Genomic DNA, 17,282 nt, shown 5'->3' on the forward strand with positions numbered 1-17,282 from the left:
TTCTGACTACCTAGAAGTAAACGCATAAAGTACTTTATAGTAAATGGATTGGCTGCAGTGGACAGAAAGAAGGACACAATGGGAGCTACGACGTGTGTCGCATTTATTCGGTAACCCCCAGTGCTTGTGTTGAGTTAAATTACGCACGAGCGAGCGCGCAGGAGCGCAGTGGACGCAGAGCTCAAGTACGTAACGGAGACGCCGGGAACCCCCAGTCCATGAAGACGTACTTGTTTTCCTAATAAACAGACCACTTGCTGTCTGATTTGTTTGTTCTGGTTTTTAATTTCGCTCACTTATTTATGGGGACTTTTCCGGTTGGATTTGATGCATTTTGAGTTTTGTCAATGCACCAAGGTCTTTTTTCCCACGTCGGGTTTCGCTTTAGTGCTTGAATAAACACAATTTTTGCTTCCATTTCTGCTGGACAACATCCGTATAGCAGCTACGATCTGGTCGTCTGCTTTTTCCATCATTCGATAGAAGAATCTCAAGGGAGACATGGAAGTTTGCAAAGGACGTTTATTGGGCATCTCGGTGGCCGTGGCGCACGGATTGTTTTCGGGCTCGCTAAATATCCTATTAAAATTTCTCATAACGACCTATAGCTTCACGTATCTCACTTTAATTCAGTGTCTCACCAGCAGCACTGCGGCGCTCACATTGGAAGTGCTGAGGAGACTGGGCAAGATAGATATACCACCCTTCAGCTTCCAGTTAGTTAAAGTTTTCGCCAGCGTTTGTATTTTAGCAACGTTGCAGTCCACATTAACTCTCTGGGCTCTTAGAGGACTGAGTTTACCCATGTATGTCGTGTTTAAACGATGCTTACCTTTGGTCACGTTGGGAATTGGAGTGTGCGTTCTGAAGAACGGGATCCCATCACCTGGCGTTATAGCGGCAGTTTCAATCACAACTGGAGGAGCAGCCTTAGCTGGTAAGAATATGTAGTATTATTAAGCATGAATAGTTGTATCACATATTTTAACATAGATGGGCTGATGCAATAACGAAACTTTACATTTGGTGTGACTGTTCAGTTTATTTAGTCTTTTATTAAGAAAGTGGGACACTTAAAGGTAAAGAAAACCCAAAATAATAATTTATTTACTTATTATCATGTCATTCCAACCCTGTATGGCTTTATTTCCTCTGAAGGAACACAAAAGAAGATATTATGAGAAACGTTGGTAACCAAACCACACTGTCCCCCATTTACTTCATGGGCACAAAACCATTTATCAAAACGTTAAATGGTGTTCTGCGTCACAATTGTCATAAGCTCATGCCACTGTAGTAATTACAAACGTACAAACTAGTGTACTTTCTTATCTCTTGTGGTTTATTGTGTGTATCTTTACTAAAAACATTTCTCATGCCATTCTGTTTTATTTTTAACTGTTTTCTTCAGGGGCTGGAGATTTAACAGGTGACCCTTTCGGCTACGTAACAGGCGTTTTAGCAGTTATCGTCCATGCCTCCTACCTGGTGCTCATCCAGAAAGTAAGTGCAGACAGTGATTATGGTCCACTCACAGCCCAGTATACCATTGCAGTGGTGGCGTCTCCTATTCTCTTCATCTGCTCCATTGTAAGCATGGACGCCATTGATATGTGGACATACGAAGGTTGGAAAAATCCCTTTATCACAGGCATCTTCTGTGCCTCCATCCTCATTGGTTGTGCTATGAACTTCACCACACTCCACTGTACGTACATTAACTCTGCCGTGACCACCAGTTTTGTTGGGGTGGTAAAGAGCATAGCCACCATCACGGTGGGCATGCTGGCCTTCAATGACGTGATGCCGACTAAACTTTTTGTGGTAGGTGTTGTGGTTAACACAGCGGGCTCCATCACCTACTGTGTGGTGAAATATTATGAAACCCAAAAGAAGTTGACTTACCAAGATATGGACGAGGCCAAGGATGAGGGACCGCTAGGAGAACCTTACGTGGAACCAACCAAGCCTGATGGAGATATGGAAACTCTTCCCAATGGTCTGGAAAGCATTCCGAACGGAAGCCTGATGACGTCGGCTGACAGCGAGGACCAGGGTCCTGTTCGTGAGAATAAAGTTGCAGAGTCCATAGAGTTAGAAAGACCAGCGGTGACATCAGACAGCGAGCCTACGAGACAATCTTTAAGTGACAGTTATCTAGGGGTCTGGAGATCTGTTCGTGCCTTAAAGTTCCTAAAGAAAGACACTTTAATAGATAATATGGAGGTTCAAAGTCCTTGATGATTGGTTTTATGCTTGTCAGATGTGCATGTTAAGTATTGGTAAGAACCGATAGTGTGAACAATGTTTGCCTTTTTCTCTCCTTAACATGGTTTTAAGAAAAACCTTTATTTTTTTAAAAGGTCTGTTTGTATATTAGAGGGATTATAGCATTTTGGATGATGGGCATAATGTATAACCGGAATCCCAAGAATTATAATTATAGGTTTATTTATTTATCATTTATCATAATGCATTGTTTGATTAAAATAATATTGTTCGCCAGAGGTAGAAAGTCAGGATGAAAATTAACAAAAACGAAAAGTACAAATATCGTTATTAATGGATTGTTTTTGAATGATAATTTGTTTTAATGCACGCAGTGTCTGTGCCTGTATATCTGTGTTTTGTCTAGGAATGCAATTCTTGAAATGAAGGCATTTCCCTTTTACATGTAGTATGCACTATTCATTTAATCTTAAAACCAAAATTGTGATCTTTGTATTTGATTTTTAACAATATATAATACAAGCTACCCACCCACTGCTTTAAATCGATAAAACATCTTTATATTACCTATAATTGTCTGTGATGATAGGGTTTGCTCAACAAAATAGCACAAAATTATACATTTGGAACAAAGTGACTTAATTTGTTTCAAAGTTGCTTAAGTCTGTATCTTTAGAACAAGACCCTATATAAACATATGCATTATAAGTTATTATAAATAATATTATACATTTTATAATATTATATTATACAATTTTATATTATACATTTTATAATATAATATTATCAAATTAAATAAGTAATATTTTAATGAAGTACAATTCTTCTCTGCTGCTCTCCAATATAATGATCAAAATATATTTTTAATCACCACTAATAGAGCAACGTATTGTAAAAGAAATCTGAATGAAAATAGTTTGTTGAATGAATAAACTTGAATGAATGAAACTTGAACTAAAACTACAGGGTAATATTAAATGTGTTCCATTCTAAATCCTTTTTGCCTGACAATTAACAAAGTAAAAGCACACAAACTTCTCTTGAAAACCAGGTGCTTTTATAATGATTTTTGTGATAATAGATCCACTGCAAAGGCACAGCGAGGACCATTGTCTTGTTCATTTTGCTCAAGGCATTATATGACAACAGAATTGGCCAGATAATATAACACAAGCCCTTAGAGGTAAACATATAAAAACTTAATGTAATGCTTTAAGCCGTGTGCGAAAAATATTTTCTGCTTTGTGATTCTGTACCGTCACGTGATCTTCTGATTAAGCATTTGTTTGCATTTGGTTTTTGCTCGTGTTCCCATTCTTTATACGATATATGACCAGTGGAGGTATAATTTAACATTCAATGGCTCTGTGAGACTGTCAAACAGATATTTCCAGGACACATTGTTCTTTTGGTTAATTACAATACTCTCCAAACATGCAATACAATGACAGTTTAAAATACATGTCACCTGTGCTTTATCTAGGCTTACATTATGTTTTGAATAGGCACCAAAAAAGCCACTTTATACATTAACTATGGCATCTGGGTCATGTTTTATAGAGTGCAATTCTTCAAATCTTAGAAGAAAGTGAATTGCAAATATTTGCTTAATCGGATTTCTGAATCAGTACATTTCTTATCCTCCTACTCTCCAAAGCTGAGTAAGTTTAAAACTGCAGTTGGCCATGCAAAATGTAATAAATTAAAACTATATCTAAATACTAAGAAATATGAATTCAGTTGTTTGATCTTATGTTAATGCTTATTGTCTTATTTTAAATTAATTTAATGTGATAGTTCACCCAAAAATCTTATATTTTGTCATCATTTACTCACCCTCTTGTCATGTCAAACCTGTATGAGTTTCTATCTTCCACAAAACATCAAAAGAAGATATTCTGAAAAATGTTGTGCACGGAATAGCGATGGCAGCCATTCACTTGCACTGGTTTTGCGCCCATGCAATAGAAGTCAAAGGCTGCCACTGCTATTCGGTTATTAACATTCTTCAAAATATCTTCTTTTGTGTTCTGCAGAAGAAAGAAAGCCATACAGATTTGAGATGACAAGAGAGTGAGTAAATGATGACAGAATATTACATTTTTGGGTGAACTATCCCTTTAAGTCATCTTGAGAACCATTAAAGTTTGTGGAGAAAGACTGACCTGGTGACATTGCGCCATCTAGTGAAGGAAAACATGTACGAAATCATTGATCATTTAACCAAACTAGAGTCACATTTAAACGTTTTCTACCAGTAAGTCGTTTAGTTTTTCTTAATATTTAATGTCTACTTATTGTTGTATCAAAATTCATAAAGAGTATGAGGTGAGTAGGAAATGATCTGAAGAAATAAACGAAACGCGCGGACGTCATGTCCCTTTGCAGATACGGTAGTTTTACGTACGTGTGACGTCAAACAAGTTGTTGAATTTTGAAAGACGGGCGCGATTTTCAGCAGCTGTGAGAGTCTATTTCTAGTATATTTCAAATTCTTTACATTACTCAACATTTAGTGTTATTTGTTTAATCGCCTCGTGTTTATTGTGTTGTTATTTATTAAGATTGTGTGTAAAGATTGATGTTTTGTTTTTCGTATAATGGTAATATAAACAAATTCATATTTCAATTGTAGGGAAATGGAGACCAATAAAGAATCGCCGTGTGTCTTTAAAACGCCTTGCAAGCCTGCAAAAGTTAAAAGTCCAGGTAACGTAAGAGTGTTTTTTAAGCGTTACATTTTCTGAATGAACGAGACCAAAGTTCATTGTGCTACGATTTCAAACTAACGTAAGTTTAATCTTATTGAGGAGTCATTGAAACGACTTTACAACACATCCACATGCGGTTGTTTGTTTATATGTTAAGTATGGTAATAAATAATGTATTAAACGTGTTATTTGTTAATAGCCAGTGCATGTGGAACCCCTGTCACTATACCAGCCTCTCCCTTTATGAAGAAGCTTGGCTGTGGAACTGGAGTCAATGTGTATCTAATGGACAGGTAGATTCTTATTTCATCCACTATTGCTACTCTATAGTGAAAATGAAATGTTTAAACGTATACTTCTGTTTACATAAGGATGGGAAAGCAGGCTCATTCCCCATGGGCTATTAAAAAGATCAACAGCAAGTGTGCAAAAAGTCAGATGAAAGTCTATCAGAGGCGTCTGTGTGATGAGGCGAAGATCTTGAAAGACCTGCACCACCCAAATATTGTTGGTAAATGTCTTTCATTGACTGGGTTGAATTCAATTAATTGTAGTATTTACAACCCATTTACTTTTATAATCTAACCTTTTTCGGATAAAGGATGTTGCATAAAGAAAAATATAGGACATAGAGTTTTTACGCATCATTATTTAGATTTTTTGCATAATAAAATCTGCACCATAATTTGTGCCTGTTAAAGTCTAGAATGAACTTTTCAGCAGTCTCCATTTTTTATTCAGACATAACTGATCTTAACTTTGTTTGTCTAAACTCAGGCTTCAGAGCTTTTGCCACAGCAAAGGATGGCTCTAAGTGTTTAGCGATGGAGTATGGAGGAGAGCAGTCTTTGAACGATCTCATCGAGAAGAGGAGAGAGGATGGCCTACAAGCATTTCCTGTGGCCACCATTGAAAAAGTGGCTCTTCATGTTGCACGTGGATTACAGGTATGAATGTTAAACATATGTTTTTAGTATTGCTATCTGGCTGTTTCACATGTTTCTATTTTTGTCATTGTGTAGTTTCACACTCCTACTAATGTGTTATTGTGTTTGCTCAGTACCTGCACAATGAGAAGAAGCTTTTGCATGGGGATATGAAATCATGCAATGTTGTAATAAAGGGCGACTTTGAGAGCATCAAAATCTGTGATGTTGGAGTATCTCTGCCGCTGGATGAAAACATGCAAGGTACACATTTTAGCATTATGTCCATCCCTTTCTTCAAAGATGATTTAGATGTTTATAAACATTTTGCATGTTCCTCAGTGAGTGATCCAAAAGCCCATTACATTGGAACCGAACCATGGAAGCCCAAAGAAGCTCTGGAGGATGGAGTCATCAGGGATAAAGCTGATATCTTTGCGTATGGGCTCACTTTGTGGGAGATGATGACTCTTTCTGTTCCTCACCTGGAGATGCTGGACACTGAGGATGATGATGATGATAATGGTAAAGTTTGAGAACTGCTATTTCCTCTAGATAATTGAAATCCCATTTTTAAGTGCTGTTATGACAGATCACATCTTTGTCTCAGATGACTCCTTTGATGAGGATGACTTTGATGAAGACGCATATTATGAAAGGCTTGGTACTCGACCACCCTTGGATTTATCCACTCTAGGAGGAGGTTACCAGAAGATGGTGGAGCTCTTCTGTCTCTGTACAGAGGAAGACCCTCACAAAAGACCCTCTGCTGCTCACATTCTACAGGCACTGGAGTCCAACACCCAGCTGTCTGACAAAGGCAGCAGTGAGGTTATAGTAATTGATTAATGGTTTGTCTATATCCTTGTCTATCTAAAATATGTATGTTGTTGGCGTTTTTCTCTAATTTTACTTTGTAGACTGTTTCTTTGTCACATTGTAAATACTTTTCTGTTCAGCATTTAGTCTTATTAGATATGTTTTTATGTGCTTATGGACATCCTAGAGACTGTAGTCTAGTGGTTGCAAAGCAATTTAAATTAAATAGTGTCTGTGTTTGAACTGTTAAACGAAATAAAACGAAATTTCGGGTCTATCAATGGACTAGAACAAAGAACATGTACAATAACGTTTTGTAGCCAAGGTACGTTTAATTAAAAGTACCAACTGGATTACAGTATGAGAACTTTGCACAGTTTTACTATTCAATGTTTATGAAGTTCACGCCATGAAGATTAAAAACATTTATTTAAATATATACAAAGTCAAAACCCAGGAACAGTTGCCTATCTTACAACATCTTAACAAAAGAGAAAGCTGATTGTTGAAGTAACGTTGAAATTTTCCAAAACATGAACTTTAAGGCGCTTCTGGTTAATAGAGCCAACAATTTTGCTACAGAAGCTTTTTTAAAAACAACTCGCTTTTAAAACCTGAGTCTGTACATAACAGTGGAACAGATCATCTCAGACTCATCCGAAATAATAGGAATATCAAAAAAAAATTATTTTACCTATTAAAAACATTCTCAACACAAACTTCAACAAATGCTTAAAACCTAGACAACACCTTTCTTTAACTAACAAAGTTATACACCAGAAACGTTGGAGTCCCGCAGTACTTTGTGGCAAACAGCTTTCCTTCTGGTGTAGGGTCAGAAAATGCAGTTTCCTCTTTGGTCAAGTGACATCCATACATGAAAGTCGTCCTGAACAGAAATCAAACAGTCTCTTACACAAGTATTCATTTAAATGTTATCCATGTCAAAACATCACTAGGGATGTTTGGTACCTGACAGTGTCAAGGAGACGTGTTGCAATGTTCTTCCGTCTCATCAGACTGAAGACCCAGATACGGCTGACTCCACAAATGGCTTTTTCTGGGACAGTAGAGCAGCACCAAGCTCTATGGTGCTCCATAAAGTCCTCCTTGTTCATGTCTTTAGGATTCTCGGTTTGCTCCAACACCCGAAATGCCTAGATGACACAAGATCTTAGAACCTCACCTGACAGCTGACAAGTGAAAACCCCCATTTAACCTGAATACTCACCTGTCTAATATTTTCAGCCACCAGACAGCCCACCACCATTCGGTCACTGTTAATGAAGAGATAGGTTTTAGCCGAGCTAGGGCTGCTGAGGGTCATCTGCTGGAAGCCCAGTTCACTGTCTGCAATACGCCTCACGTCCTCTGCCTGGAACAGAGAAGTACTTGTAAAACATGCATTTGTGGAGAGGAAAAAAAATGCACGAGAATAAGCCACTGACCTTTTTAATTGCATATTTTGGATCATCAGGCAGAACAAGAATAATCTTTCCATCCCAAAACTCTGCGACGACCCTCTCTTTTTTCCATCCCTAAAAAGCATCAATATGTTTTCATAATCTAATAATGACGAATCTTATGAACTCTAGTGATGTTTTCTTTATTAACGCTCACCACAAACTTGATGGTGTCCAGGAAGCGCTGATGGAACTGTGTATGCTGGAAGTTATCCTCTGGACTGTCAATACTGTACAGCATGCCACAGGAACTGCATGTGGTAGCTCCGAACTGCTTCTGACCGGCATCCTTCATAGCACATTATATATTATCCAAAAATTAACGAGATAAGAAACCAGACTCGTTTCACACCATCAATTATACTTTAGACTTACAATAACAAGCTGGTTGTCTGTTTGTTTCTTTCTATCTCGTCTCATGACTCTTCTCTCTTTGGCTTTAGAAGCAGGAGTAGAAGTCAGTGTAGATGGAGTGCTGCTGTTTTGTGACGGTGACAGCAACCCTTTTTTCTGTGTTCTGAACACAAATACAATAATGACAACTTAGAGGCTAAATCAAGACCTTTCGTGAATAAAATCTTTTCATATTTTGAGCGTCTCAGTTTCAAAATGTCGTTTAGTGAGTTGATATTTGAGACCAAACATTGTCTTACCTTTTAGAGCCAAAGATAGGATACACAGATGAATCTTCTAAAGACAAGAATAAATATTTTTTATATCAGGAATTGCTGTCTTTTAACTGCTAACTTATAAAACGTTTAATTATGAGACAAAGAAAATGTTGAAAAGAAATTTCAGATTTGAGGATCTTGCCTTCATCTAGCGAGCTGTTATAATCTGGTGGGGGTACGTCGGTCACATCAAACGCTGAATCACTTATTGCATTTGACTCCTGGAAGACATTTTCAGGTTGTAACACAGGTGCCAAAAGCATCACATCAAAAGTCATTAGATGACGATTTAATAACCTACCTGACTACCAGCTTCAGAGCAGAAGGATTGGTTAGGGCTTACGGATCTCCTCAGAACCACCTTTAATTCCTTAGTAATGCCATGGACATCCGAAAGGACACGAGGGGATAGTTGTGTGGGCTCTGTCACTTTTGTTGAATCGCTGCACTCTGCATCTTCATCGGTGGCATCTAAAATTGGCGTTTTAGGCACTTCAAATCGTTTCTTCAAGAAGACGGCACGACGGACCGGGGAGTGTTCTTCTTTGTCCTTCAAGGGTTTGCAAGAGTTGGATTTCTCATAGCTCGATGACCTTTTGAGCTTTGTTTTCTGCGCAGATTTTTTAAACGTTTTTGTTGGCTTCTTTCCGGTTCCGAAGAAAGCTGCTCCCACAACAAGTTTGGGTTTGCCTTTAGATTTCATGCTGCTGAATGTGAGAGGTGCACGAACACTTTCCACCACAGCACTTGGCGGATCTGTTTTCCTGTCAGATGGATTTTGACGCTTGGGTTCAGCAGTAAAGTATCCTTTCAGGTTAGACTGTGGCCGAGGGACTTTGCCTTTCTGTTTAACATTTCTTTTAGGTTTTTTAACAGGGTTTCCAGCAGATGAAGGGGGTCTGGGTGGGTCTATGCTAGGGACCGATGGAGGTGATTTGACTTCCTTCAACAGTTTGCGCTCAAGAGGAGTGAGGTATAGAGGTTTCTGCTTGCTGTAAAAAGATCCCGCACCCAAGGCAGCTTTGCGTGGAGAGACTCTTCTGGGAAGGTTTTCCAAAGATGTCCTTAACATCTTTTTGGGTGTACTGGGAGACTGTGGTGAGACTCGAGCCTTCTGAGAGATGTCAATGAAACGGGAATGTTCTCTTTCTGATGACTGGCCCTTTTCCTCTGGCTTTGTATTTGCTTTTTAGATGGGTTACTGAAGAGTTAAATGTAAAATATTAAGCAAGAATGATATAAAGTAGTCCAGACTGTGTAAAAATGTGACAAAAAACGATCTCTTATTTGACAAAACTGAATGACATTACTTACCTCTCAACATCAGGAGAGCCGTGCTTTCTTTTTCGGGATAACATCTTCAAAACGCCTAAAACGGAAAATCAACAATAACCAGATACGTATAAGACAGGTTCAGATATGAAAGTCGACCCTTCTAGATAAAAAATACAGCTCGATACTGGTCGTAGCATAATTTAGCGCGAAAAGTATACCGTTACCGCGCCACTTCTCAAACACCTCTGTAAGTTACTGGAATATAACGTTAAGTTCATTCTCTCATAACCACAAAATTATGTCAAAATAAACATCTCATGTTAAAAACACAAAAGCTCACAAAAAATCTATCAGTGACGTTGATTTTGTCTCTTATTCTATGAGTATATCCAACAACAAACCGTCATAAAAAACTAACTAACGTAACTCATAACACTGCAATCTGAGGTAATCATTTAATAAACAACTTACCGCGCTGTCTGCAAAGTTGTATTAATATAAAGCACTGATAAACTAAACAACAAATCTCCCTCAGTTTATTTTCTCCCGCGGTCTGTTTTAAAGCAGCGCGCCAAACTTGTGTAACTCACTAGTGGGCGGCGCACGCGGAAACGGAAGGCGCGTACGTGCATGACAGCTTCCGGTAAAGTGGTCAGAATGGTAGTTGCGGATGGTACACATGACATGCGCCTCTAAAACGGAGCAGTTTATCTGTCTGGTGTGCTCGGTATTTTGTTGAATCTGTAGGGTGGCCTTCTTAAGGTTGTGTCTCTGAGGAAAGATGGTGTTTTACTTTAAGAGTGCAGGTGAGTTGCGCGTTGTTTGTCTCTCGTTATAAGACAAGAGTGTTCGATTTCATTCGGTGCTGCGCATACCGATCGACGGATGCCGGTAAAGTACCGCGAGAACCTTTCAAAAGCAGCGCTCTGGAATCGCTCGCGCGGTACTTTGATGTCATACGATGATCGTTCTGCGCAACGCTGCTTGATGCTGTCAATAACGAGTTCACGTCGTTTAGCTGTGAAGTACATAGCGTTGATTCGTGCAGATTGTTATTTGAGACAAACCTTTGATGTGTTGCCTTGTGATTTAGTTACCAGCAGTACATTAAGGCAAAATATGGTGTGATTTGTTTATAAGTGCTATGTAATATCTGCCTCTGTCGTTTATAGTTGTCGAACCGCCCCATACAATCTACATGGGTAAAGACAAATATGAAAGTATGTAATGATCCTCTTATTAATAATATTTAATAAGTCTACTGTCATTCTGTATGTGGATAGTAACATTTTTTTTTATAGATGAAGATCTTATAAAGTATGGATGGCCTGAGGATATTTGGTAAGAACGAATATTTGCAATTATAAATAACAAATGTGCAATTTATTTTACTAAAATTGGGTGTTTCTGTCAGTTGAGCCCATTGCAGCAAATGTGAATTGTATGATTAGTGATGATGAGTAAAAAAAGAATATAGTTACAATATCTAGACGTCTTAAAGTTCACGTGTATCTTCATAAATGTTTGCGTGTGGTTCCAGGTTCCACGTCGACAAGCTCTCATCTGCCCATGTATATCTCAGAATGCCGAAGGTATTTAGTATATATCTGTTCATGTTGTGTTTATAACTTTTTCTGTGCTGCATAATTTAAACTTTTTTTTATTACAGGGAAAGACGATGGAAGACATACCAAAAGAAGTCTTGATCGACTGTGCTCAGCTGGTGAAGGACAACAGCATTCAAGGTACATGGACTGGACAATGTCCCTGCGATCGCATATTTCAACTTTTAGTTAGTGTTTAATGTTGCTGTTAGAGCATAAATAATACCTGCAAAATGATAAAGCTCAAAGTTATAAAGTATTAAGTGTATGAACACATGTGCACTGAGAGGGGCACCGACCAATCACAACAGACTGAGAAGCAGAAGCTCGCTGATATGGTATGGGTGGGACATCTTAACACACGCTCTAACCGGGGAACCAATCAAGACAGACCAGGTCAGCTTTACCAATCAGAGCGTTTCGGAAGGAGGGACTTTATATAGACCGGAAGAAATCCAGCCATTTTGTTAAAAGAGGGACAGTGGTGAACAATAGACTTGAAATATGTGAAATAGAGCGTTTTTTTTTTTGAGACATGAACAACCGTTGTTAAACACCCAAAAAACATTATCAAAGCCTCAAAAACAGCAAAGACTGGCTCCTTTAAGAATCACAGAAAGTTCCTTTTTGAGATTGTTTTATTTTTTTTACAGGTTGCAAAATGAACAATATTAATGTTGTCTACACACAATGGAGCAATCTGAAAAAAACTGGAGACATGGATGTCGGGCAGATAGGCTTTCATCGGCAGAAAGAGGTACAGAGACATTTTTTACAATTTGCTTGAATTGACGAAAGTCTTGTATAATTCTAATTTGTTTTTACATTTATGGTTGCTGATGAAACACCCCAATATCGACAGGTGAAAATTGTGGCAGTAGAAAAGAAAATTAACGAGGTCGTAAACAGGCTGGAGAAAACAAAACAGGAACTTTATCCAGATCTTGCAGCTGAGAAGGAGAACCGGGACAGAGAGGAGAGAAATGAGAAGAAGGCTCAGATACAAGAACAGAAAAAGAAAGAGAAGGACGAAATAAGGAAGAAGAAGGACATTGAAGACTTAAGGTGCTGTGGCTGGGATAATAGATGGAATCACATTTGAAATACACATCTGAACTTGTACTTCCCACATACTTCGGACAAGCGGAGCGATAAAAACACTGAAAAGTACTTTTGTTATACTAAATATTAGCACTCCTGGCCAATCAAAATCTTTGGATTTTTTTTTTAGTAGAAGAAATATTATTTTTATATTGCAGTCAGGACTCTTACACATGTTTTTTATTGGCGCAACCACTGAAAAAATGAAAAAGCGTTTTTGTCTATTTGCAGTTTATGGATCAACATTTATTTTCTGTTCTTACATTTAACATCTGTTTTGCTTTTTAGGAATTATACATCACTTATGAAGAGTGACAACATGACCACAAATGAGGTAACGTCCTTACAGCTCAATATTTTGTGGACAATATGATAGATGATTTCATCTGAAATTCATAACATGATATTTGTCTCTACAGGATGGCAATGATTCAGATGACTTCATGTAAAATAAATGGAATAGGTTTGCAACAAGGAAGAAACAACATTATTTCTTCCAGTATTTTTATGTTTGTCAGACATGGTGCACTGGAGGCATTGGATATGAATGAACTTGCCTTCTCTGTTTTAAAACCAGTTTTTGTGCCAACACAGCACAATGTCCGGACCTTACTGGAGCAGCTGGCCCAATCATTCCCCATAAATACAATAAAGTCATGTGAAGAGTGTTTTGTAAATGACACAAAGTCGATTGTTCGTTTAAACTAATAAGAAATCTGAACGTTTGAACAATGGTTTTTGGAGTTTGATAGTGATGATGGTCACCGTGGAATGCGTTAGCTAAGAACTGATGAGGTATTTATGCTTATAAATGGATTTATCTTTCTGGAGTGATAAAGTAATTAAGCAACACGTGATTACACAATTTCCCTTTTTCTTTTGCTGTTCTGAAATAAAATAAATCTTTTCAGTTCAATATTTTTCCCTTTATTACTTTCAACTTACACTATTATTCAAAACTTTAGAGTCACTTGTTTGAAAAGTTTCTCATGATCTTAAAGGGACAGTTCCCCCAAAAAGGAAAATTGTCTTAATTTACTCGCCATCAAGTTGTTCCAAATCTGTATAAATCTCTTTGTTCTGATGAACACAAAAGATATTTCGAAGAATCTAGGAGCACACAGTTCTGGGGGTTCCATTTAAATTTTACTTCCTATGGCTGTCAATGGTGACCAAGAACTGTTTGTTTTCAATTATTCTTTCAAAAATACTCCTCTTTGTTCATCAGAACAAAGACATTTATACAGATTTGAAACCACTCTGAGGTAAGTAAATGATAACAGAATTTTTATTTTTGGCTGACCGTCCCTTTAAAAATTGTTTAATATGAAGTTTTATGCTGAAGTGTTTGAAATTTTTTTTGGAGCCAAAAATAAACTTGTCAACATATTAATTTCACTCAAGTACAATTGAAACAAAACATATTTTTGGAATGTGAAAGAAACAGTAAATGGTGGAAACGTCAATTTTAGCATTTTAAACAATGCTAAAATACTTTTCACATGAATTTTCTTCAATCTGAACACCATACCCATACATTTGTGCAATTTCGTAGGTTTGGTGATTTGACATAAAATGTGGCTACAAATGTGACTATTAGTGTGATTATTCTCTAAAAAACAAAAACAAGCGACCAAAATTTTAAACGGTGGTAGCCTATACTTGATTCAGATTGACTTTGAATTCTCGAGCTCAATATTAGCAAAACGTCTCTAGACAAAAGCAATATCAGCGTCTTGCACCAGATGGCAGCATTTTGCTGCAAGAATTTAATACAATTCACCTTGCAATGTCAAGGTTTTATTTGACAACATTAAACATTAAAAAACATTTAAGATTTGTGATTTTTTACTGTTGTTGGTCTGCTGCTGATTCGACTGCTTGCATATTTAAGGTTTAATACAGTATATCTATTAAGCCCTTGTTTTAAAGAAAGGCCTTACATATCTTCTTTTGTGTATATATATATATATACGCATTTATATATATATATATATATATATATATATATATATATAAATATATAATATACACACACATATATACATATACACACATATATATACATACATACATATATATATATATATATGTATATTCTTAGTTCACAATAAATATTTTTAGGTAAATCAAGACCTTAGACAAGTACGACCAAATCAGTTTACAATAATAATAACAAGATTATCTATGTTATAGTCTATAGTTATAGTATAGTATAAGCTGCTAACAGACCACATCCTAAAAATACAAAGAACATTTTCAAGGTACAGACAGAAATTAATGGTTTTTTTTTTTTTTTACAAAAGTGGCGTCTCTAGACCAGGCTGGAAAATATGACCTTGGATTACCACCTCAGATGTCCTTCGCTGGTCGGATATTTCTGGTTTGTGTTTATAGGAAAAATTCAGTCACATTCTCTTTTAGCCAATGGAATGACTCTATTATAGAAGGGACCTTTCCAAGTACGCACTTACTGTAAAATACTTGTATTAAAGCTAATTGAATTAGACTGGAAGGAGCATTGTCTCAGTATGAACTAGATTGTTTTGTGAGGATTAGAAAAATGCTTTTTGTCCTGTAGCATTACACATAAACAATCAATCTATAAGTGAATAGGAATAATTCTGAACAATAATAGCAAAAGGATCCATGCATTTGTTGTTTTGGACTATCAGACCGTATATACACACATCTGATGCATGGCTAATGTTAAGTTAACAGAAGAGAAAACTTCCTCGAACCCCAACACACAAGTCCAAACCAATCATCTGCCGTCACAGTCAGGTTAGACCTCCTCTGCGTGGCTGGGGGCCCGCCATACATAACCTGTCTGCCCCATTAACCTCATGTTTAGAAAAAAGGTCTCTAGCTGTGGGGCGTGAACCAGGCTCTGTCAGCTACACTTCACATCTTTTCTGGCTATTAACACACACCACCACCACAACTGTTTGCACAGACCACACACAAACATATTGAAGAGAGAACCGCGGATCACCGCACAAATTATAAGGGATGTGCCTCTGCCGTGGTCTTTTGGAAAAGCCAGGCCAGCTGGAGCCTTCAACAAAAGCAAACAAGGTTATAAAAGTAGGGCCAGTGAACGGCCTGGACATTGGCCATTCTGATGTGATGAAATGTGGTGTACACATGGGGTTGATTGAACATTCTCTGCACTGTCGGAAGGAGAAAATAGGCAAACAATGAGATGAACTGCTATGCCTTTTAAACACCAATGCAATACTCGAGAAATGGTCAAAAGGTCATGATTATGAAGTGCACAATACAAGTACTTAGTGCATTACATGCAGGCTTTCAATATCATTTGCTATTGACATCAAAGGCCTGTTTGTCAAATCAAGCTCTGTGCTATTTTTGAGTAAAATCATCTTTGATTTAGCAGAATCTGGCTAAAGTGGGTAGATGCACCACATGGACAGGTTGCGTGACATGCATTCATCTCATAGAACCATGAACAAAACTACACAAGGTAAAAGAAATGTGAACCATGCGTAAATGTGGGTTTGCTTGCTTCAAGGACCAGATTTGTGGCGACTATAATGAGTTTTGTGCAGTAAATGGCTGCCGAGGGCATGAAACCAGCTAAATAAAATTGTATGCGATTAATCCTTTTGGCTCTGCATTGGGTCGCCTTTTGTCCAATGTAAAATAAGGGTCCAGAAACAACCTATTAGACAAAATATCTACAGTAGGTCCAGGAACTGTCATAATACAAGACAAATTCATAATAAAACTATGAAAGTAAAACTGTGTATTGGTTTTATTACAACATAATTGGATGCAATAATACTTAGACCTGTGTCTTTGAATTGCATAGTTTGTTATTTTGCAATGAAAAAAGTAATCAAATTCACAAAGATGTCTCAGCATTTTTTGAGTTATTGCGAAAATACTGCATATTGTCTACAAGTTGACATAAGGCTTTACTTTTATATTTAATTAACCATTACTGTAATGTCAAAGAAAATTAAACAACAGATTTCCCAGCTGACTAACCGTGTTATCTTTCTCAATACAAGCTACATCTGTAATTCATAACTGCGTCATCTGTCTTTTGTTTTAACTGTCCCTAAATTTATTTGTTACCCCCATGCAACCGCAACAACACAGCACAGAGAAGCGACTAGCGAAGACTATTCATCGAAAACATCTGCATCCTCACTCATGGGGTTAAAATTCCATGCTAAGGGTCTGTTTGTTTTATTTTTTACACACATTGACAACTCCCCATACATTTAGAGGTACATGTTGTACTTGACTTCCGGCAGTACCTCATACTGCTGATTTACTCCAGAGGCCTACATCACGAAGCCGGTTTGGGTTTTCAATCGGGTAAGTTTGCGTTTAGTTTGACCATACTCAAAGTTTTCAGGCTCAAGAAGGTGAATTGGTTTTGAGAGGGTTTTATGCTGGGCTAGAGATCGCAAACCTGGACCAATCAGCTGTGAGAAAGGGGCGTATATCT

At 37.5% G+C, this 17,282-nt stretch overlaps 4 protein-coding genes across 6 annotated transcripts; 3 read left to right on the forward strand and 1 right to left on the reverse strand.

The window, feature by feature from the left end:
* The first annotated feature begins 37 nt into the window (after positions 1–37).
* slc35d3 (solute carrier family 35 member D3) lies at positions 38–2,619 on the forward strand. The gene is made up of 2 exons (XM_056763821.1): positions 38–937; positions 1,412–2,619. The coding sequence occupies exons 1-2, from the start codon at positions 502–504 to the stop codon at positions 2,239–2,241; spliced, it is 1,266 nt and encodes a 421-aa protein (XP_056619799.1). The 5' UTR covers positions 38–501; the 3' UTR covers positions 2,242–2,619.
* Positions 2,620–4,627: 2,008 nt separating this feature from the next.
* On the forward strand, positions 4,628–7,046 carry pbk (PDZ binding kinase). Of its 3 annotated transcripts, XM_056763824.1 has the most exons (8): positions 4,629–4,692; positions 4,865–4,938; positions 5,140–5,233; positions 5,312–5,451; positions 5,718–5,887; positions 6,001–6,130; positions 6,209–6,391; positions 6,477–7,046. In XM_056763824.1, the coding sequence occupies exons 2-8, from the start codon at positions 4,869–4,871 to the stop codon at positions 6,713–6,715; spliced, it is 1,026 nt and encodes a 341-aa protein (XP_056619802.1). In that variant the 5' UTR covers positions 4,629–4,692; positions 4,865–4,868; the 3' UTR covers positions 6,716–7,046. The 3 variants fall into 3 exon arrangements, with proteins under 3 accessions (XP_056619800.1, XP_056619802.1, XP_056619801.1); XM_056763822.1 differs by having other exon boundaries at positions 4,628–4,692; positions 6,001–6,391; XM_056763823.1 differs by having other exon boundaries at positions 4,633–4,709; positions 6,001–6,391.
* Positions 7,047–7,095: 49 nt separating this feature from the next.
* Positions 7,096–10,707, reverse strand: esco2 (establishment of sister chromatid cohesion N-acetyltransferase 2). Its single transcript, XM_056763820.1, is given in 12 exon segments — positions 7,096–7,574; positions 7,658–7,842; positions 7,917–8,060; positions 8,134–8,223; positions 8,306–8,437; positions 8,524–8,665; positions 8,802–8,838; positions 8,962–9,040; positions 9,121–9,909; positions 9,912–10,020; positions 10,134–10,188; positions 10,566–10,707. Coding segments are annotated over 11 exon segments (1,884 nt in total). The 5' UTR covers positions 10,178–10,188; positions 10,566–10,707; the 3' UTR covers positions 7,096–7,441.
* A 17-nt stretch (positions 10,708–10,724) lies between these two features.
* On the forward strand, positions 10,725–13,715 carry ccdc25 (coiled-coil domain containing 25). The gene is made up of 9 exons (XM_056763827.1): positions 10,725–10,900; positions 11,267–11,314; positions 11,396–11,435; positions 11,635–11,686; positions 11,764–11,839; positions 12,352–12,455; positions 12,561–12,763; positions 13,088–13,133; positions 13,219–13,715. The coding sequence occupies exons 1-9, from the start codon at positions 10,876–10,878 to the stop codon at positions 13,246–13,248; spliced, it is 624 nt and encodes a 207-aa protein (XP_056619805.1). The 5' UTR covers positions 10,725–10,875; the 3' UTR covers positions 13,249–13,715.
* The last annotated feature ends 3,567 nt before the right edge of the window (positions 13,716–17,282 follow it).

The sequence above is a fragment of the Triplophysa dalaica genome, chromosome 13, assembly GCF_015846415.1.
Source record: "Triplophysa dalaica isolate WHDGS20190420 chromosome 13, ASM1584641v1, whole genome shotgun sequence".
NCBI classification, from domain to species: Eukaryota; Metazoa; Chordata; class Actinopteri; order Cypriniformes; family Nemacheilidae; genus Triplophysa; species Triplophysa dalaica.

Bases quoted from the DNA above. Each gene is read 5' to 3' on its own strand.
- pbk (XM_056763822.1), top strand. From the start codon at position 4,869: ATGGAGACCAATAAAGAATCGCCGTGTGTCTTTAAAACGCCTTGCAAG. The intron at 5,888-6,000 runs GTATGAATGTTA...GTGTTTGCTCAG, and splicing joins ATGTTGCACGTGGATTACAG to TACCTGCACAATGAGAAGAA. The intron at 6,392-6,476 runs GTAAAGTTTGAG...TCTTTGTCTCAG, and splicing joins GGATGATGATGATGATAATG to ATGACTCCTTTGATGAGGAT.
- ccdc25 (XM_056763827.1), top strand. From the start codon at position 10,876: ATGGTGTTTTACTTTAAGAGTGCAG. The intron at 10,901-11,266 runs GTGAGTTGCGCG...TGTCGTTTATAG, and splicing joins GTTTTACTTTAAGAGTGCAG to TTGTCGAACCGCCCCATACA. The intron at 12,764-13,087 runs GTGCTGTGGCTG...TTTGCTTTTTAG, and splicing joins AAGGACATTGAAGACTTAAG to GAATTATACATCACTTATGA.
- slc35d3 (XM_056763821.1), top strand. From the start codon at position 502: ATGGAAGTTTGCAAAGGACGTTTATTGGGCATCTCGGTGGCCGTGGCG. The intron at 938-1,411 runs GTAAGAATATGT...TGTTTTCTTCAG, and splicing joins TGGAGGAGCAGCCTTAGCTG to GGGCTGGAGATTTAACAGGT.